The sequence below is a fragment of the Euwallacea similis genome, chromosome 1 (assembly GCF_039881205.1).
Source record: "Euwallacea similis isolate ESF13 chromosome 1, ESF131.1, whole genome shotgun sequence".
Lineage (NCBI taxonomy): Eukaryota > Metazoa > Arthropoda > Insecta > Coleoptera > Curculionidae > Euwallacea > Euwallacea similis.
The window spans coordinates 716866-739478 of record NC_089609.1 but is presented as its reverse complement, the minus strand read 5'-3'; the positions used below and the strand labels follow the sequence as shown (position 1 = coordinate 739478).

General features: G+C 44.6%; 1 protein-coding gene across 1 annotated transcript; it reads left to right on the top strand.

Moving 5' to 3' along the window:
• The first annotated feature begins 16787 nt into the window (after positions 1-16787).
• On the top strand, positions 16788-21973 carry LOC136410988 (protein sister of odd and bowel-like). Its single transcript, XM_066393388.1, has 4 exons — positions 16788-17521; positions 18883-19208; positions 19264-19775; positions 21078-21973. The coding sequence occupies exons 2-4, from the start codon at positions 18921-18923 to the stop codon at positions 21460-21462; spliced, it is 1185 nt and encodes a 394-aa protein (XP_066249485.1). The 5' UTR covers positions 16788-17521; positions 18883-18920; the 3' UTR covers positions 21463-21973.
• Positions 21974-22613: the final 640 nt, after the last annotated feature.

Sequence of the window (22613 nt, the reverse complement as noted above, 5' to 3'; positions counted from 1 at the left end):
TAACATCTGGCTTATGACGTCATAGGCAGGTGTCGCCATTGATTTCTTATTCCGGTAACAGGCGCCATCTGTGCACCGAAGCAGGAATCTGTAACTAGGCTGGCTATAATCGCGTACGAGTGTCGCACTAAAATTTCTCTGTAATGCTAATGGGTTAATAGTTTTATCTGTACTAGTAGTTGTCGATTGCTGGACTGATACATTATTTTCGCATTATGTGATGGCGTAATGGATTAGATAGGCAGATAGGGGTAATGGCGTAATTATGGGTCGTGAGATAAGCTTTTACTTTTGGATAATTCGAGGCTACTTTGATTGTAGGTGTTAGGAGTTTGTTTAGGGTTACGAAATAAGAGTTAACCCATGTTTCTCCTTTAAGCTATTTTTGTCTTACTCTCCTTGTGTAGGGTCTGTGTCATTCCTTTTTCCATAATGACAATTGTCCCCGAGTCCTTGAGCAATTCCGAATCGGAGATAACTTACTGACGAATGGAGAATTTTGCCTATCATTTTTCCATTGAATTATCATCTATCAATAGAAAACTGAGCGGAGAACCAAATTAATTGAGTGTGTGATATCTAGTACAAACATTACGAAGATCGCAAAATTTCAACAAGCCAAATTATCCCATTACGAACTCTAGATTGTACACTGCAGAAAAAATCGACAGCTGCTTTATGCAAGTTTTTTCTGTAACGAAACCCACTCCAACAAATGCCTAACTTGAAATTCCGTGTTTGCACTAATAGTCACACCTGTAATCTTACGTTGAATCATCTACCAATGAAATCTGCAGTAATTCAAACAGGGGACTTGGTTCTACCTACCTACGATTGCAGTTCGATTTTACAGGAAGTATTATATTTCACTTGGTACATATGGCAGCAGGCGAACGTAAGGTTAAAATTAATTTATTTTGGCCCCAATTCTGCCCTAATATTTATTTTCTTGAGGATTTCTTTAAATTGGGAGATATATGACAGAAATTATCTCATTGGGTCAAAGGAACTACCAAAAAACCGTACATGAAGCCAAGCAAGCCCGACGCGCATTTCGCTGCCCAAACTTCACATGTTGCCCTTTTTTCAATTCATTTTCACCGACCACAAAAGCCCTCATACACAACTTTGTCAATACCCTATTGAAAGGAAATTTTTCACACTCAGTAGTTCCGCCCCAATTAAACCACCACAATGGGGCGTAATTCAATACCTGCCCCATTGAGGTTGGCCGGCGCCCCGTGGAGAAGTACCATACTCTAATAAATTAGAGACGTACCACCCGGTAGCAGGGTGACACAAATTTAGAAAGTATTCCGCGAAAGTTCAAGCAGATAATTTGTCACCGACCGCACAAAGGAACCGGTAGTCAAAATAGAGGGTTGAAAAGTGGTTGGATTTATGGTTGAGGGTTTTGTGGAGTTCTCCGCCCCAGGCGCCGTTTAATTCATTAATCCTTTCGGGTTTTAGACGCATCACACAAACGAATGATCTAATTCGAAAAAGGTATAATTTGTGAAAAATGTTATGCCCCCAAATTGCCGGGTTTGTGGTAGCCGGGAATAGGCCGCGGCTATAATTTCGGAAAAGGGTCGTTTTGTCCCTGAAATTACCGGCTGCTCGAAAACAAATCCCTGATATTGTAAATACCGAAATTTCGATTAGATGGTCACGCTGATTACAGAATAATAACACTTCTGAAAGCGAATAAATTAAATCGGTAGTCATTTAAGGCTAAAGACATTTTAATTCCTTGAGCAAGCGCCTCTCGAGGAATGTTCTCACGGGGGCTTATGTAGGGCACTCGTTTTTGCCAAATCACGACCAAAAAGAGGGAATTAATTACCGAACCACTGTGTTGATGTCATCTAACAAGCGGGACCGTAAAAGTGATAAATAATTCATAACTAAGGCTGTTTACACACTTTGCGTTTAAATATTTAAATAAGATTCGAGGCCGAGATATGATTCGTCAAAATGACAACGCTTCCGTTTTCGGGCATTCTTTCATCCATTATTTCCATTGTCGACGGGCCGAATTATTTATGGAAATATTTCGCTTTACCGGTACCACATCGAACTGAGAAATGTTGGAGATGATTGAGATATGCCCATTGGGCTCCGCACCTGGGTAATTAATCCTAGCTGGTATATGTCCTTTGAAGGAATTTTTTTAATAAATTAGTCGCTGTTTGATCGACGAGGTACCATAGTGGTAGAACCAGCCCCACTAAAGGGGATTAATGTCGATCACCATTTTATCAAGAAAACGCCTGCTGCGTCCAGGAGAAGCAGGTTTGATTTGGGTTCTTTTCGTGCACGAAATATTGACGATTCTATGAGGAAAAAAAAGTATAAGTAAGATAGATAGATACCGTAACAAGCCAGGAAAAGGTGTGAAATTAGATTTAAATGCGCACGTAGGAAAAGTAGCGGCGTTTTGAAGATGCGGGCGAACATCCCCAGTAGTTCGCTTATTTCATACCCCCTTTTGGAAGGTTCAAATCCTGTAATCGAAATAATTTACTTTCCTCCTTCTCAATGGCTCTTCGCATACACCACCTGACTTAATCTAAAGATCTGTTAACACGACTGACTCCGGGCAAGCCATTATGTTTAGGAAATAATTCACTTCCACACATCCCAGCAAAAAAAGTCATCACTGGCCTCTGGGGGACATGCTAACTTGGGCTCAAGATGAACTAGCTGCTTACGTGATTCTCGGCCATTGCTTCCTTTATTTATATGAGAAACATGTATGAGCCGCTTTTATTGCTTGCATAACATAAATTTTGATTATTTCATTAACAGTCAGACGAGCTGGTCCTTCAATTTTTTGGCCACGGGCCTCCACAGGTTTTTCTGAAAGATCATGGCCCACATCCATCAAGTTCTCAGACGCACCCTAAAAGCCACTGCTGACATAATACAGAAACTTAGAATTACCGAAAGGCATCTTCAGGTGGTACTTGACGGACTTGTGGGCGCCCATAGCGGTCTTCAAATGGGGGGTTCTCTTAGTTTACAAGACAAGAACTCTTGAAAGTTGAATTTTTCTTACGGGATCTGCAAGGGGTATTGGAGCAGTTGGGGTTAATGCTGAGGACGCAGCAGATCTGCCTGGATGGAGCTGCAGATGTGAATTGATAAAATTAGGATTGAAGATATGATGAGTAGCGCTTCTAGAAACCAGATTCCCTCCATTGGGTCTCTGTCCTCTCCAATCTCCGCTCGTTGGTTTGTGGAATAATGAAGTTCTTGAGACTCAAAACAGCAGTTTCATCGCAAAGTGCCCACCATAATTCAAATGTGATTCCCCCACGCACTTTCCACTTAATTTTCATACTCTGATGATGATGATGAGAGCAACCTAAAAATTACAGGTTGCGACGGTTATGAGATTTTAATAGAGACGCCTCAAGCTGTATACAAATTCATTCAAGTACCTTTCACCTTCAATATTCGAATGTCAAAAAATCGAACCCTAAAAAACAACGGCCGTCGCCTGCCTCCCGCTACCCGCGCGGCTCCGAAAAGACCCGAGAATCGCCGCTTGATCCATCAATCAACCGTCTGACAGCTGAAAATCGCGTGAGCCCATTTGCGCCCAATTGCAGTTAATTGTTTAATCGGTCCCATTGTTATCCGATGCCCGATTGTTTCCAGGGATAATTCGATAATTTTCGACGGTGGTTATAATTCTTTGCGCTTGATTCGCGCCTGTCAATCAGTGATAGATTGACCTCGGTCAGGGGTTCGTTTTCACCTGTGGGAACCACCTGGGTTCCATCAAAACTAATAAATCCAACGTGATAATTTGGAACCAACCGTTTCGTTCTAACCGGTGGTTAGCCGTTAGAAAATGACACGTTCGAAAATTAACTTTGGGTACCTATACCCAAAGCCTGTGGCGCCTGGGCAGCACCCGCGTACGGTACCATTGTTTATACGGTTTTAGATAATCACCGGGTTGGCATGGATTCCGTAAAAGCGCTGGCGCACCCTGTATGGAGCAACGATGAAAAATCGCTGTTAATTCTTCATTGGCGCGGAGTTGGCGAGCGCCCTGTAGAGAGGTAGCCGGAATGTATGTACGTTATAAAAGAGACATCTTCTCGATCCCATACAGGCTTGCCACAACACGCCACAGAAATATTTCCTAAATATTTCAGATTGCGGCGTTTATCACAACGGCAACAGCTTCTTCCTCTGCATGACGTCCACTATGTTTATTTCCTTTTTACGTGCCGAGCGGTACTAAAGTACCGTATTTTTTATTTTTCAATCTTCAGGACCGTTGTGGGAGGAGAGGGTACTATCCTGTGGTACGTGCGACCGAGACATTATTTTTCATTTTCGTGATGGGAATCAGTTCCCTAGTTGGCGCAAGGAACAAAAAAATGCCAGCAAGTGGTGTGAGAAAAGATACCACTTTCCACGTTTGGTTCCTTTAAGTCGACGATACACGTGCACGGATTCGACACGTCACACCCTTCGAGTACCGTCAATGAATCACCGAAATTTCTGAATAGGTTCGAAGGAGATCAGGAGCGTACTACGAAGGGCAAGGACGGGATGGAACCCTGGCCTGCCTTATTTAGCCTGGCTCCTTGGCGAAATTTTTAATCACTCTACCCTCAAGAAGAATCACAACCTAGGAATGTCCGCCGCCTTGGACAATCTCCCCCCCCCCCCTCCCAGCGCGGTACTGGATGAAATTGGGGAAATTATTCATTCAGTAAACTTTCGATTTTTTTCATTATTATTGCAGACATCGTACACCAATGGCTTCGTCGAATTTTATCTTCTAAATTTTCCTAATTAATCACTGAAATCTGGGGATCAATTTAAAGGAGGTCACGAACGCGGAAGGGGCCGAAGCTGGGCAAAATTACTTAAAAAAATGAATCTTTAAATATTTTTCATGTTGTTAGGGCCAACATACGCCGGTGAATTTGCCCAGAATGTCCAGACTATGAGACCAGAATTTTCTGGACTTTCCAGAGCAGGACTAGGCATTACTGGCATGAAGTTTCTCAGTCGCAATTCTAGATTTCCCTCATTTGGCCTTTGAGTTTCCCTTTGTTAGCAACTACAAATTTTCATGGAACCCACGAAATAGAGTATAGAAGAATTTCTCCATTTCTATGGAAATTCTTCTACTGACAAAATTGTCAGGAGGGTGCACAACCGGTCCTAAGTGCCTGTTGCCAAATCTATCACCCCGCGATTAAGTCCTATGCGTTGACATGCTGAATTTGCCGGTCATACATTGATCGGTTCGTTAGCTTCCATGGGAATTACCCTCTTGACAAAGTCGCCACACATGAGCAATTCCCATTCGGTGATGTTTTTGGAACAGAACAGAATTGCTACTAAATCTTTCCCTCCAAGATAATCTTGGTTAAGCGGAGCAAAAGAATTTGATTCAATCAATGGGTTCTCACGCAAACGGTACCATCCGCAGACCCATAACTCGCATCGGCGGTTTTCGAAGAATAATTGCTCTCGTGCTTTATCATTATTTCGTGGTTAGAGAACCACTCGAGGCCCCGGTGATTGACGGCTCCTGAAAAATGCCCGAGAAATTGTTATTTATGGCAGTTTTCGTGAAATATCGACCGGCACATGTCAGACCCGGTTGGTACCCCGGGTCCGTGCCCTCGAGGACAATACTAGGATCCATAAATCATGGCAGATGTGCCATGTCTATTTTGTGCACTATTTCGTACGGTAATGGATGCGCGGTCCACCCGCATCGCCGGATTTAGGCCTAATTGTTTATTGGCCGCCATGACTTAGCCGATTCATAATAAAAATTCCGCCCGCGGTTCGTACAAATTTACGGTCGTTTCGTAAACAAATAATCGGACTCTGCTGATTTTGTGTCGTGATGTATGGCTGGGACATTGTTGGGTACCGTCCCGAATATACCGGGTGGACCACTGCACACAAAAATGGTACCTTTTTCTCACGTAACTCGATCTTTGTTCCCGCAAGCTATCATTAACATTTTATGTTTCGTTTCGGGGAATCCTACCGAAAAATCGGGTTATCTTTTATCAAAAAAAGGGAGGAACCACGATGATGTATACAAAGGCCCGCACGGCACCTATACTTAGTGCCGTCTCCAGGGGCGGAACCCAAGGGGCCACCTCGAGACGTGCTGGCTCCGGGGTACCACGATCGACGTTGTAATTTATTTGCGACGTTGCCGTTACGACGCGATGCCCCCGCGGGGGAGATTACAACTAAATTACCTTCGGATGCAACAACCGAACCGGCGTTATTTGGTGGTACTATACGGCGCTCGACAAGTGGATGATATTAATGAAATAATGGGTATCGTGGATGTTTGGGTCGAAAAATCACGAGCTAATCGAACGGGTCATCGGGTTATGCGAGGTTCTTAGTGATCACCGCTACGAGAGCTCTCGACGGGATCTACCAGACCAGCAAATTCAAATTTTTACAACGACCAATAGTGTACATTGTCGACATGTGTAGAAAATGCGGATTATTCACCCCCATTCCTCTCCTCCGAACTTTCTGCGGCATCTTTGTGTTCTTAAGCGGGTTCCTCCGAGTGCTCCTACAGCATTTCCTGGCCGATTCGTTACTTGGATACTTCGGCAAACGGATAATGAGAGGCGAACTGTCCATAAAACGGTTTAAACCGTCTCCGGCGACTTTCCCACGGTGCGCACCTCCTACGAGGCCACGGGCGAACCGATGGACACGCGCTCTTTCTGCTTGTAAGTACCACTCTCTGCTTGCTACATCACCCACATTAGAACCGTCTACACTGCCCTAAATTAGCTTGACCCAGGTAGGCAAAAAAACCCGAAAATGCGTAAAAATGCGTAATGAGTTGAGCATGATGGACTGCATTGGTCCAGTACCCCCCCCTGTTTTTTTTTCTAATTTCATTCTCCTTTTCGGGGACAGTAGAGGCGCCTACGGTTAGTCTCCATGAAGAATGAATGGCGCAATTTGAGTCTGATGATTGTTGTAATCTTTTGAAGCTCCGGCTATGGCTGAGTGGGTACCTACGCAGCTTCACGGTGGTGAATATTGGCCCCGCTGGAAATCTCAACTTTTAATCGAATTCGGTCAAATCTGAATCGGAGAGGCGTTGATAAAATGCTTGGAAACTCGAAAAAAGAACACAATTATTGAGCCGTGCGTCGGGGTTCATGCTTCCTGTTTTAGTTTGATACGCCACTGGAGGCGGTGCCTCAACTTTTCAAGGTGCCTCAAGTATTTTTCGAATGAGCATTTTCTGAGGCCAGCGCCGCTCATTGTCCTCCCCGCGAACTGACATGTTTGTTTCCAATTTTTAACCATAGATGGCAGCCGCCCATGACTTGTGCCTAAAAGGTCTAACGCAATAAAAAACGGAATATTTATTTGACGATGTTGTGAATCGCGGTACCCATCATCATAAAGTGGTACCGTATCGTGACAAAATATCTCTCCTCTCGCCTCGGTTTCTTTTTTCGGGCCGACCGCGAGGACAGTAGAAATATTGACTACCAAAACATTAATAATTCGAGAAACACGTTACATAAATTTAAAAAATCATCAACGTATATGATGTTCATATTTTTGGAAACCCCGCAGACACCGGGCAGCAACTGAATAATATCAATACGGGGTATGGTATCGCAAGCCAGGGGCGTCGCGTTGCGTTTGGGATCATTCCGAAAATTCGAAACCTTCCTGGAGGGACCGCTTTCGATCTATTTTACCTGAAATTAAGTTAACCTAGAACACGTCAACGAGAACAGAAAGAGTGCTCTAGAACATTCTGGAATCGACAGACAGCACTCCTTTCGTTTGTTTCATACCATGGCGCTCTGGGTCCGAGGGGTCGCCACACTACGCCTCTGTCAAATATGACATGCGACAAGTCGCAGCAGGACCCGGGCCGGCCCAGCACGTGGTTGGGCGCCCCCATATTTCGGACAGTGGGCCTATATGGGCCCCTCGGATGGTGACAGAACCTCACCTTTACCATATTTCATGTACTCATTTATTTTCCGTATTAACGAGTTTTCGTTCCGAATTGACAACACCGTTTCTAGAATTAACCAACTAAGCCGAAAAGGTTTTTTTTCCTCAAATAAATGCCCATTACAAGCGAGTGCATTACGCGGATCGAGTCGTATATAATGCGGTGTGGGCCCCCGAGCGAAATGGGGCCCCCTACCGTGTGTTCAAAATGAGCAGTCCCTCATTTGCGTTCCCAACACAAAAGTCTGCCACGCCGTAATCAAAAATACCTCTTCTGTCTCGTTACGGCCGATGTATGAATTATCGCCCCTGTCATTATAAAATAGTGTGGACTTGGCCCTAATTGGTTTTTCAATTTTCTAGAAGGGGCAGGGAACCTTCAATGGCTGCCTCATGCGTATTCGCTTGTGCAACATATTTCCATGACGTGTGACTGTCCGCACAGCGAGCGTAAGAAAACTGCGACTTTTGCCGGTGAAATTCTCATTTGCCACCACTGTGCCGGTGCCCTCAGTTCCCGTACCACCTACCACTGTGTCATACTCCCGTCATGGTTTATTAGATGAGGGTGGACAAAAATTCAGTGGAAGATTTGTTTTTTGAAATGGAAACTTGAGAACGGAGCTGCTTGGCGGTCGTTCCATTGATTGCCGGAGAGGCTTCTGCGCATGCGGATAGAACGAGGCGAGTCACTAACGGGGAGAGATCCGTCCGACTTCAATCCAGAATCGGGAAGATAATTGGAAAAGCGCCAGAAGAGCCTCCTGGTTGCGCTGTTGGTGGGTGCTGGAGAGCAGCAGCCGATGAAAAAGGAAAACACTTCGAGGCTTCGTGGCTTTTCCTATTCGCTCGCGACTCATCGCGGCGCCTCGCCCCACTCGTCCGCCAAACGCTCCCTCGTTACAGAAAACCAGATGTTTCCTCGCAGGTTTTCGAGGCTCGCATCCGTTTCCCGACTCATCGGCGAACTACGGCAGCTCTCCTCCCAATTCCATTGTTCCTCCTCAGGTTTTTTAAGGGAAAAGGCACGAGAAGAACGTCTCTTGCTCTAGTGTCGACGCGTATTGGAGCAAAGGAGGAAAACGCTTCGGTGCTTCATGATTTTTTCGCGCTCGCTCGCGGCACATTGCGCGCCCGCGCCTCACTCGCCCCGCAAAGGCTCGCTCGTCGCGGAAAGCCGCGTATTTCCCACCTGGTTACATAAACGACCATCTAATGGGTCGTCGATTTTCGAGCCTTTTCGAAATCCTCACGTCGGCCTTCGCGCTCCTCGGGCCTTCAAGTAGCAGCCGCATTCCCGGGCCGCAGCAGCACTGGAAAAAACAAACAAAACCTCGAAAAATTAATATATTACCTTACTAACGACCTATCAGTCTCGTCGAACCATCAATATTTCTGACGTTCACTTAATTTTAAGACTTTTATTAATCACATTTTGGCAAGACAGCTCCCAAATTAGCTCTGATGCCCTTCTTCAGAAACGGTCCGGCGTCCCGGTGCGTTCTAAACTAACAACATTTGTTTTCGACTTTGAAAAGCAATTAAAGCCCGATATTTTTCATCGCTACTCATACTGTGCCTTTCTCTGGTACTATTAATTTCAATAATGAGGTACGTAACAACTTGTTATAGGGAACGTCTTGCAAATCAGCCTAGGATCCTCCATACGCGGCCGAGGCTAATGGGCAGGTCAGGCGTGCACAGAGAGGGACACCAGATCAAATTGGAAATAATTAACGAAATTTTCAAAGATATCACGATGAAATTTATGCGCGCCCCTGCGGTGGAGGTGATGAAACAACCGCGGCCCTTTTTGATTCCTCGTAAACCTTCCACGAGTTGTGGGCCCAACTATTAAAAAAAACGGGGGATCCGACCGCCATATTTTACGAGTCGCCAGCGGCCAAGTGCGCCCCCCCGCTGGTCTCAAACCTTAAAATCTCGAAACTTACTGACCGATTGCAATTGCCCACTTTTCATGCGACCCAGCCTAAAAGGGCAGGAATGCCGCGTGATATTGTTAATGATATCGACATGTCATTTGAAAAGAACCACCGCCTTCACTTGACGATGACAATGCTAATGATGGGTGCTCAAAGGCGGAGGACCGACCAACAATCGTCTATTGTATCCGTCGGGTTCGTGTCACGAAGAACGAGTGTTGAACGATGCTCTTATCGATCGGAGGCAGGGCCGGGTCAGAGCGGGCAGGCCCCGATCGACCTCCGAAAATGTCGGGAACTGGGAGCAGCTTTGGAGTTTGGTGCGTTTTCTGAGCCCGAAAGGCGCGTTCGCAGACCCAGCGAGAGCGAAGTGGAAATTCGACTAGAACCTCCTCCAAAATAATAACCGGCAGGGAATCGAGTTCTCGGGCAGTGCTCTCAAACATATCCCCCGATATTTCCCCGCAGAGTAATTTCAGACCGCGGAGAGGTGCCATAGCCGGCACGCTCACCAGATCTATCCCTATTTGACTCTCTTTTATGGACAGCCAATTCTGTGTTTCCAGCAATGCTAAAGAGCTGCGAAGGAAAGTCACCAACATTTAAGCGTCAAAATTGCAAGAAAGGAGGACAAACAGAATTTTTGATGTTTGCATCAGCTGCAAGGCTGAGCCTTAACATCATCGCATAAACTGCTTTAAATGCCGCCTCCCCGCAAACCCGACCAACACGCTCCATCCTCAGTCATCTAGCACCGTCCTTCCTGATGCCTCCCTCTCATTGACGAGCCTCTCAGAAGCTTATCAACCGAAGCCTCTTCGGTCCTAATTGGAACACTTTGTTCGCCCCTTTCATAATCACCTAAAAGCAATAAAACTCCATAAAGACTGGTTGTGTTGTGTTCCCATACGGACGGTCTTGCGAGTGGTATATTAGAGTTCGTGATTGAGGCTCTAAAAGGACCGAAAATTGCTCTTCTCTTGCGAGCGCGCATTCTTCGCATATATGCACGCTTTTATTGGAGTTTTAATGGCGAAATCCTTCGGAATGAGCCCCCGAAGCACACGGACACAGGTGCGCACTATTAATATTCGATTAATTCGATCTATCATTTGACCAAACAGGACAACAAAGGTGGACGAAAAACGGCCTCTTAAACCGTAAACTCTAATGAAAAATGATAATTTTTCGGCAGCTCCAAAAGCTTTTTCCAATATCGGTTAACACCGGGGTGCATTTTGGGCGTTCCGACGCTAAAAAATGACCGGGCCCCGCATTTGACAACGCCGTTCGGGCCCGGGGAAGTCATTAGTCATAACGAGGCATTTACATAATATTTCTTGGCTGCCATTAATAAACATATCTACGGGTCCAGTTCAGGTTTTAGGTCGGACGTTAGAGCTTTTAAAATTCCCTTTCGAACGCTTTAGAATTCCAGAGCCTTCGAAACGAAAAAGCTTCCAAGGGCGCTTAAAAGCGCTTCCTGGCCGCTGGCGTCGCACGCCACTGTCTTCCATCAAGACGAAGTCTGAAATTTTTGGCTTTTAGGAGACAGATCGAGTATGTTTTTGGCTTTCTTCTGCCTTCCATGAAAACTTGGAATTTCCTAATTTCGCGGGCCCCCAAATTGAGCCACATAGCGCCCAAATTCTCTTAAATCTCAGGCTCCCTTTAAAGCACCAAATTGCTAAAGACTGCTTCAAAATGGCCCAAATATTTGTTTCTTGAAGTCACAGGGCTCAAGTTCCTTAATGAAAAATTCTAGCCCAGGTAAGGGCCCAGTACCGGCCCTGTATAGGCCTGAAGTCGAGGTCAAGTGGAGAATCCCGTTCAGCTGAATTAAATCGAGACTCATCTTTAGGCCGGTAATTTGAAGGTTCGAGAGAGAATGACTCAACGTGCTAAAACTCCACTTGAGGCTCGAGTTCCGAGAGTGAAGTCTCGAGCGAATTTAACTAGGGACTTGGGCGCTCAATTTGAAGCAAACTTTTCGAGCTTAAATTAGGGTCCTCGTTAAAATCTCAATTGAGGCTCAAGTTGGAGTTTAACTTGAGGCTCCAATGTGGCTCAAGTCCAGGCTTAAATTGGGGTTCAATTTAGGACTTTAACCGAGGAAGCGAACGAGCGGCTTGGGATTGAGTGGGAAATTGATAGGGATTGGGGTTGATGGAATTAGCAGTGAAGCTGAGCAGTGGCGGAAGCAGAGGAGGGGATGGTTATTCCCCTGACCACTGTCCACACCTCCTTCATTAATTTTTGTCAAGGTTTTAACGACGAAAATCCTATGGTCAGCGAGAAAAACCTTTAGCCAATGAATACTCACGCTGGTCAACGGCTTGACCGCTCGCCCGGGAGCTAAGAGGTGACAACGTGTTCACAAGGGTTTACTAGAGAAAAAAATTCCTCCATTTGTCGTTGCTGTAGATTGTCACATCCAACAAGACCAAGTTCTTCATTAGGCTTATTGTTTCTCTTCACCTGTTGCCCCGTTGAAAATCGTGGGCGATCTAAGAGATAATCGTCGGACACTAATCCCCGAAAGAAAAGGCAATCAGCACCGTCTCACCTGTCATTGTGAAGTGCAATCGACAATGACATTATCAGGGCCCCATCGGGTCGGAATAATTAAATGAGCTCACCAGGTTCGGCCCCGGAATTTGTTCGACATAAATTCACTCTTAATGAATTGCTCCGTACGTGAAGTGAGAGTAAAAAACGGATTTTCTTGCGAATCTGTAAGTTTTTCCTCGTGTGATTTAATTGTGTGTATTATCGAGGGAAACAGGTTGACCGGAAAGTTTTGTCCCCCGTTATCGGTTCTTGTTTGCTATCTGAAACGGCGGAGCACTGAACCAGAATATTCATTAGGCATTAGCATAGGATAAGCGCTGGCCGTCCGGCGTGCCGGATTTATGTCTATTAGTTCTTTCGAACACACGACCAGCTCGTTCGGTATTCTATTTATGAAATTTATTGGAATGTACCGGCATTCCGGTACGCCTATGCAGTTTTACAGGTACAAGTGTTGCTGCTTTATAATGGAAAAAATTATTTTACATGCGACAGGAGCCCAAATTTGGGTTGCCAGTTTTCCTTTTTGCCGAAGATTTCGTTGAAGTTTCTACACAGAAATGGCGAGAAACAAATGTTGAGGCAGAGGCGCAAATAAACCTTATAAAATTAATTAATTGCCTTCTCGGTTTAATCCCGCTTGCGGTTCGCACCTAGCACTCTTCGGCGTCATGCGCAAACCCGCCTCCGCATGTATCCATAAAAAAATTGATGTCTCCCTTTCTTCCCGTGTGCAGTTTGGCAACATCGCGCATTTTTTTATTTCATCGGTACGTGGAACGGCGTTGACAGCTCTAATTTCAAATCGATGTCAGACGTTGATAGACTTGGTTTGCAGTCCGGGACTGCGTGCCTTATTCATCAGATTAACTTAGGTAAAAATGGCTTGCCGTTTAACTCCGTTCGAAATCCGCAACTAGCACTTCTCGGTGTTAAGCGCGCCCATTGAAATCCATTAAAACAACTCCCCCAAATGTGCCCCCTTCCTCCCGTGTGCAGTTTGGCAACAACGTGCATTGTTTGTTTTCGGCTGCGCGCAGACTCGGCGTTGACAGCTCTAATTTCAAATCCGTGTCAAACTTGGCTTCCAGTTCCAATTCCTGTGCCTCATTCCCCGGATTGATTTAGTTAAAAACAGCACGAAGTTTACCCCCCCGACTTCACTGCGTGCATGGGCGCGTTCATGTGTTTTCCCCAATTGAGAATTCGAGCCGGTGCAAAAAGGTAAGAAAGTGTAGTGTCCATTGTGTCGAACGATCAAAAAACCGAATATGAAAGACACAAAGCCTTATGGAAAGCGCATATTAAACCCCTTAAGTGTGAAATGAGATCTGGGACCGCATATGAATTATGGCAACGAGTGCTAAATTGCGGTTATGACAGTTTAAGAGGCCATAAAAAATAGCCAGAGCTCGAAAACGGTTCTTGGCAATCTCACGCCAACTTTGGGCGCGATAATCCGGTGACATGGTTGCATTTTGTCGCCGTTTAACACTGAGAGATGTCGATCTAAAAACTGCCTCATTCTGATAGGGGGTGCTATCAAGCGGGGCCCCCCCGCCTCACTTTCCGATTGGAACAAATGGTTTTCGGCGGGGGGCCGTTTTGGGCACGGTAGTCCATGGTAGCCCCATTTAGCCCCATCCGAGCCCAGTTATTAATTGCTCAATTACAAGTATTGCACTGCCGCTGCTTTTCATTATCTCTCACGGCAGATGGGTGAGTTATCGCGCTGTTGCTGAGATCAAAGAACAAACCCAATAAAAATCCGATCTTGTTCCAGCTTTGTTCTCTCGGGATGGTGCTGAAAGAGCCGTGATGCGGCCGAAATTATCATAACAACAAATTCAGGCAAAAAGAGCCGTATCACCACCAATAAATAATAATGCCCAAGACCATCTAATACGTCAAAATGGCTTTTATACCATTTCACGGGGCTTTTGTCCCGGTTTTTAATCTGACGTGTTCTCACAACTTGAAAAGAGATTCCGGGAGTCCCTCTGTTGAAGGCCTTAACACCTGTTTGTCCCTATTGCTCCGCCACAAGATTTATTCTGTATTATTTCGTCTTTAGCACCTAAATGGCTAAAATATGATGTGGGAGAGTTTATTATGCTGGAAAGTGACTAAGCAAAACGATCTTTCACACAGTCGTAAAATGGGCGTCTCTCATGCAACGAGGTGATATCTTCCACGAGTTTATGTTGATCAGAGGACATGTTTATTGTGGATCACTTTACCCAATAATAATGCTCACATGCTATATTGCCCGCGATATTAATAATCTTATAATACACGACTTCTCGGGGGAAATGAGTTATGGAACCGTCTCGGTTATGACGACCCATATTTATGCCCAGTAATAGTGGCCCCGCACAATGACAGACTTATTCGGTACCCCCCACGGTCGCTACCTCTCCAAGAAGGAATTCGTATTTTCGATCATCGATTTTTTAGATAAGATCTACATTTTCTACTAAGTCATTTTTTAACTCGTCAATATCCCAAGACGGGATGTTTGTCTACACCCCCTAATGCAGTCGCAACCTCCCGGTAAGACTAATGATGCGAGTTTAAGGGGTCAGCAGGCTTCCTGAACGTTTGTGATTTTTGGTTCGATTCTGGTGAAAGGACACGCGAAGTGTCGTCATGAAGTACGCTGCGCCACTGACTTTTTTTTAATTCGGAGCCTGAAAATTTCATGAACATTTTTATAAGAAAACAGAAGCGCACTTGGCCCGCATTTCACGTGACGTTAAACGGTGAAATTCGTCAGCGTATAGATTTTTTCAATTTCTGTAATATCGCCCCAAAGCACGCTACGCTACTGCTTTTTTTAAATTCAAAACCTGAAGATTTCTCTTAGCTTCATTAACGTTTTCCCAAGCAAACAGAGGGGTACTGGGGCGAATTAATCTCCTTCCTAGGGTCGCTACCTCGAGGGCTCGAGGCCCCCCGCGCTACCGATTTCTGTGAATTTCATCGCCCGAAGATTTCTTCCCGTCTTATGAAAATTTACAGCAGGAAAACAGGGGCGTGCTTCAGCCGAATAGGCGCATGCACTTTCCACCACCCCCGGAGAGATGGTGCGGATGGACTGCGACCGTTCCACCAACCTGACCTCAACATCTTCATTTAGCATACTAATAATACCCAAAACCAAATTAAAAAATCGGAACCATCCACTAAACAACCGAATTTACTGCCACAAGTGGCTTTTCCCAATATCCGAGCTCTTTACGGCCGACAATCTGATGCCGGGTTTATCGGCCATCCAAGTACCCGAAAATTGATTATGTCAACTTGTTAAGGGCTTATATTCTTGTTAATGAAATGCTAATCGGCCAGCGAAAATCGGTGACCAGTGTTCGAAAGCAGCTTAAGTTATTCGGCGGTGGGAACCGGAAGCTGATGCTTGTCTCAAGATTTCCAGCTGATAGCGATTGATTAAGCTCAATCGGATTCTATGCTTAGAAGAGGAGAAGTAGCGATGAAGATCGAGGAATAGATCATGTCTGTTATGGTGGCAGTGGATGATAAAAGAGATAATGAGAGACTTGCGCAACATGTAATTATTTTGTCGACCCACGGGATTTTTACCGGAAAGTTCTCACGCTTTCAATATTGCTGCTTTGGCCGGGATTTGGCTGAGTGTATGATAGCAGGTAAAGGTGATCTATTCGCTCAAGGGACATGCCTGTATAGAGGAGGACATACAGGGCGCCATATACAGGGGAAATTGTCAGCGTTCTAATTGCTAACGCGCCCAATGGATCCACAACCAACGCAAAGTAAGCCAGATCCATCCGTCATGCTCCATAACGAGTCAGATTATTCTGGAAACGTTCCGTGTTTCTTCGAAAACTCTCGAGGCTTCCATTACCGCGACTGTTTGGAATTCCTTCAAAAGCTCAATCGTTGTCTTCCGTGACTTCATTGAAATAAGTGTTGTCCGAACGATCGAAAAATCTAGAACATTCTATAGCAACAATCGTCTTTCTGCTTGGACCATGAAAAAGTCCTTTCCCTTCGAAGCGTTCTTCTATTCTATCTGAAGTATTTGGTATTTCAGTTGGCAAACTCTCCCGTCGTATTTCCCTCACTCAGTCAACTCCTTCCCAGACACATTCCCGATAATTCCTTTGAAAATTCTGGAGGCAGCTGTTCCTTTTGGGGCCGATATCAAAAGTCGTTGTTTCGTTTTCAAGATTATGATTCATTGCCTCTATTTTCGGCACACGGAAAGTACATTTTTCCGCCATCGGAACGAGCCCTGAAATCGTCAGACTAAATTATTATGTGCCGTTCGGTCAAAATAACAAGAAAGCTCTTCAAGCTGCGTGTAGACACAGGAAGTGTGGGCAAATATTGACTTCCCCTTTCAAGTCAAACCGACACACACACGTTTTGTTAAAAAATATGTTGACTCCTCCAATATTTGATTTGTAATCGGAATTTGAATGCTTCGAGACGCCCCTTTTACAAAAAAGGTCGACCAAAGTGTCTCAGGAAATTTTTGTCTTGGGGCAAACATTTGTTGGCTGGAGATCCGACGGCCTCAAAGAAAGAATCTTTAAAACCTCAATAACTAAGCTAAAAATCACCCAGTTTGCATCTCCATCGAAAGAAACAAAAAAATACCTTCAATAACGGCCCAATCTTCACCACTCTCCCGCCTTCTCTCTCCCACCCGCAAATCTCGTTATACGCCTCTCTCTGTCGTCGCGCTAAATCCCGGTCGGCGCAGAAGTAAAAACAGCCGAAGAACGTGTTGCCGGCCTCCTCTTCTTCTTCTGGTGCCTCATTTAGTCGACTTTCTACTGTTTTACTGAAGAGCGAACGTACGTGTGCGCGACGTTGCGCGCGATTACGCCGATTTCGACAGGTGGTTGACAGTTCGGGGGGTGGGTAGAGTGTCGATTGTTTTCCTTCGAACGGGGGGTAAGGCAGTGTTGGCGATATCGGGGGGTGCGTGGAAAGGACGTATATAGGTGAGTTTTGAGGGCCATTTAGATATTATCTATAGTAAAATCTGAGAATGTTTGAATAAATTGAGCGTGTGGAAGAGAATAAGGGAAAGAAGTACTAATGGCGAGGTAATCGGGATTGAACAGGTGCTTCTTCGTTGGCCTTCCACAAGGTTCATGCTTCGGTGCGCTGAAGCCACTTAGTGTTAAATTCTTGAGATTTTCTTCAGTCGGATTCGTGTTTTATGGTTTTTTTGAGCAGAATATCAACTTCCAGAGGAATTTATACCACAATTATCGGTACGGCGAACAAAGCAACTTGTTGAAATTGGATTTAAATGGCAAATTTCTTCAAAATCCTCAAATTGCAGTCATTCTCCTCTAGTTTCTCACTTCACAGTTACATTGCGCTCTGTTGCGCAATTGTTTTCAGATTCCTGCAGGTCGCGAGTAAAAATCTCCATCTTCATATTTCATCAATTTCCTTTGGTTCAATTCTTCAACATTCCTTGCATGGACCACTTGCGGTAAAAAACGCTTACTCTGTAGTACAAGTAGTGCCATTTGATGCGAAAATCAAGCAGACTCCCTCTCAAGACTTATGTGAATGTTCCGAGTGGGAAAATATGAGAAAACTCAGCAGAAATCCGAGCCTTAGGAAGATCTTCAGTCCAAAACTGATTAATTGAATTTCACGTCTCTAGATTTCCAGAAGGGAGTGTTTAAATAAGGGCCATTTCTTTAGAATCGAACCCGCAGGAGTTTAAACCGCATCCCCACTCTATGTCTGAAATCCCGAACTCGGAAGTTGATAGATTCACTTTGATTGCTACGCCACTGCTTTTGATATAAGATCCAGACTCTTTGATTCCTTTGATTTGTTTTATTTGGTTAAAGACTTTCTGTCCCACTGACGTCAATAAATAGAGGAGAAATCAAGGACGCGCCGAAAGGTACTTTCTAAGAGTGAAAAAAGTGAAAATATTTGTAGATAATTCTAATTGGTCTTGGCATGTACTTGTCACGCCGCTGATTTGAATGATGGATTTGAAATGAGAAGGAAGTATGTACGGATGTATGTATGTATGAGAAGAATGTACTGAAGGGAGTTTCCTCAAGTAAAGACCTAGGTGCATTTACCAAATTTAACCACCTCAAAAATTTTACACTTCCAGCTGCGCCCCTGACATTCTTACAGCATGAGCGCACTCTTCCAATTCTATAATTCATCACTCAATCTATCTAAAGTCAGGGGCGTCCTGACGGCGGTCTCTAGACCATACACTTCCGAATCGGGCCTCTCTATCTCGGCTGTTTGTCCTCTCGAATCTACCTCTTCTGGTCGCAAACCAACCAACTCAACACAAACATCAAATTCTTTCCAGCTGCGACTCCCATTAATGCCTACTGCTACAGCCTCAACATGCAAACCTCTACAGAAACGAAAATGCTGCAAGACAAGCAACAGCTGAGCTCCGGCAAAGTCGTTCTTCCCGACGCTTCCTCAAAGCCCTCCTCTACTCCCATGCAAGATAGCTTGCTGCAGAGGTCCATCCACAATGTAGCTTTAACCCTACAGAACGCCATGATCAGCTCTCTACAGCAGGCCGCGCTGTTACCAGCTAACAGCGCCGCCGCTACAGCCTTGAATCTGCAGGCGTTGGAGAGTTATTTGACTTTGCAAAGGCTTACGACTGTATCTGTTAACACTGTAAGTTTGCTTTGAGTCACTTGATTTGAGGCTGATTTGTTGCAACTTGTTGCAGAATGACTGGCCCGCCTCATCACCTCCATGCAATGCGGCCAAAAGTGCGTCGAATCCTCCTCCCAAGATTGATATTTTAAAAATCGCCACCAGCAGCGCTAAGATCCACGAAGAGGCCAATGAAGACATCACCAACAATACCAGCCTCACTGAGGACGTGGAGCTGTCAGAGGAAGTGGAGGAGGATTTGGCCCTCTTGGATAATGAGGACAACTTCTCCTTGCCTTCCAGCCCTGTGGACACTAGTTATCCTTCTCTAGTGATGAGTAGCGTCTATGCCTCTAGGGCCGAGCCGCCTGTGGCGACGACAGCAGTGGCCAGTGGGGTGGCTTTGGGCCGGCAAAAGGGGGTGGCCAGACCGAAAAAGCAGTTCATCTGCAAGTTCTGCAACAGGCAGTTCACAAAGAGCTACAATTTGTTGATTCACGAGAGGACTCATACTGACGAAAGACCGTACAGCTGTGATATTTGCGGAAAGGCTTTCAGGAGACAGGATCACTTGAGGGATCACAGGTGAGTTTACATGTTAACAAATGGATATTGTGGAGTAAGGTCAGGTACTCAGCCCACGGCACAAATGCTTCAAAAACCCAACCTACCTATAATGTTGTTTTCGTTTGTTTTTGCACCTGACCTTAGCGCACACCTGTGAACGTATACATTTCCTGACCTTTTTCGATTAGAGAGAACTTATTTGCCCGCCAGTAATGGACGATTCGTGTTAATCATTCCAGTCGATGATAGGTGTTGTCTGTCGACCTCGCAGTGAGTTTGATTCATTTTTTTCACGCGAAAATCCACTAAGCACTTACGGCTCCAACTCTTCAAATCACAAACGTAAAAAGAGGGAATAGATTTCGAACGTAGTCTTTGGTTAGTAACTCCCGTGACGTCACGATGACGCAATTTCACAGCCGCGTCAACTTCAATTTGGCGCAACGCACGTCATAATGATGTAACTCAGATTAAAGGTTCCTGTCACGTGCTCCCCTATTTACAGATCATCAGCTGTCCCTGAAAATCGCGAACTCTAGATAACGTGCGGTTTTAAGTTAGTTCAGGTTAGATGATTTCGAGAAACTATGGACGTTTTGTTTACCTAATGGCGGCCATTCCTACACCAATAAATTGAAGCTGAGTATGTTTGATGTAGCCGAATTCAAACAGTGTTTAACCGGTTCTCAGGCTTAAAAATCTCGATTGTTGAATTATCTCTACTTAAATGGTTAAATACTGAAACTAAGCCAACACAATTTACCGAATTCCACGCTTAACCAAGCATGTTTCCTCGCATAGATTGCATTCTCACAATCTAAACCCATCAGTAGGTATATGTCTAAGCTTAAACGTTTTCAAGGCAAAACGGCGACTATAAAACCTGTTAATTCTCAACTTTAACCCGCAATCCTTGTAATTATAGACTTTATTTCTCACAATAGCCCATTCAAACCGCACTTTACGAGACCAGCAATAAGACAATGCGCCGCTCAAGCGTTAATGACTCTATTAGCTTAATTTTACTGCGATTTTACATTGCAAGAGAGAAAAATTCCTATTTGCCGAAACCTTCATCTATGCATTTATATAATCGTCATTTTGGTGTGAATAAATCAATATGGAAGAATTGGGTTACAGTAGACGCCATCTTGGAACAAAAATTAGCATATGTCGGCCATTTTGAAAAAAGTGCTCAAAATTGTATTTTTTTGGAAAATTGTCTCTTTGACACATGGCTATATTGCACTGTTTTCTTCTGCTTGCTGTTTCGTACCTCAAACCATTAACCGATTTTATCATCTCTCTAATTTGGTCCAGGTACATCCACTCCAAAGAGAAACCATTCAAATGCCAGGAGTGCGGCAAGGGATTCTGCCAGAGCCGGACTTTGGCCGTCCACAAAATCCTCCACATGGAAGAATCGCCCCATAAGTGCCCAGTTTGCTCCAGATCCTTTAACCAACGATCCAATTTGAAAACCCACCTGTTGACCCACACAGACATCAAACCCTATAACTGCACTGCGTGCGGAAAAGTGTTCAGGAGAAATTGCGATCTGAGGAGGCATAGCTTGACCCACAACCTGGGCACTAGTGCCACCACCCCTGCGTCCAGCACGGTAACGTCAGACGGCCCAAAGTTTTCGCCTGGGGACTCGAGTGGCGGGAGAGGGGGAGGAGGTAGTGGGGAGGAGGATGATTAGCGGGGAGGAGAGAAGTGAGAGTGAAGTAAGATATTGGGCAATAGAGACAATTTGGTTTTTAAATTTAAGACGTTTTGAACATGGGAGGTTAGAGAGAGAAGCACAAGTTGACGTCACAAAAATCCGCGTTGTTTAAAGGACATTGAACGTAACGTCACAATGAGTCTCTTGTCAAAATCTAATTTTTGTCTATTTTTCATTTAATGATTTGCCGCCCGTGTTTTTGCAAAATCGTTATGGAAAACTTTATGTTTAAGTAATTTTGTGTTATATATATATTTCCTTTTTGTGTGTTTTCATTTAGCGTATAATTAATGTGACTTTATGCATATATTACACTGTATTGTTTATAGATTTTGTTTGTTTTTATTATTTTTATACTCATAGAAGTTTGTTTGTGATTGAATATTGTGGTTGACAAAGCATCTCTCCATATAGATTTAGCTGTGTAATTTTTGTAGGTTGGGCAGTTTATGAATAAGCGTCTTTCCTGTATATTTCAAATATATTATTGTACAAAAATGGTCTTTAATTTCAAATAAAGCACCTTGCATCTCATCAATTATTAGGCGTTATGAGGGCCCTAAGTTGTCTCTAAAAAAAGTAATAATAAATTCGTTAAAAACTATTCGTCTACGCCACAAACAAAAAAACATCTCGTAGCGTTTTGAACTTGACGGGACCTCGAACACAGTTGCATGACATAGACCTCCTCTGTCATCAAAATGACGCAAACATGACAGCCGCCTCCCGTTCAATGTCGTTAAAGCCTCCATCCTGACGTCATTCCAATTCCCACTGTTCGCGTTCGAGGTTCCAAAATTACATCGCGATTGTGTGTAAAGTTCAGGGAAGGGTATGGGGTATTATCCCCTCCTTTAGGTTGTCGCATCAAGGCTTGAATTGATACCTGCCCAACGATTTTCATGTAAATCAAAGCAGTTCATTAAGCCGGGATAATAGAACTATTTATAACAGAAAAAGAGGGCCCGTTTAAAAGTCCATTAGCCGAGGTCGGACACAAAAGAACACAAACGACAATGGGACCATCGACGACAACATTAGAGAGTGCTCTTTTGGTTAAGAGAGCGGCGGGGGGGCTGTCGTGACCCCCGGGGGGTCCCTCGTCGCTGTTTCGGTCCCTTTCAAAC

Excerpts from the sequence above, each read along its gene's own strand:
- LOC136410988 (XM_066393388.1), top strand. The coding sequence starts at position 18,921 with ATGCAAACCTCTACAGAAACGAAAATGCTGCAAGACAAGCAACAGCTG. Across the intron at positions 19,209-19,263 it reads CGACTGTATCTGTTAACACT|AATGACTGGCCCGCCTCATC; the intron begins GTAAGTTTGCTT and ends AACTTGTTGCAG. Across the intron at positions 19,776-21,077 it reads GATCACTTGAGGGATCACAG|GTACATCCACTCCAAAGAGA; the intron begins GTGAGTTTACAT and ends AATTTGGTCCAG.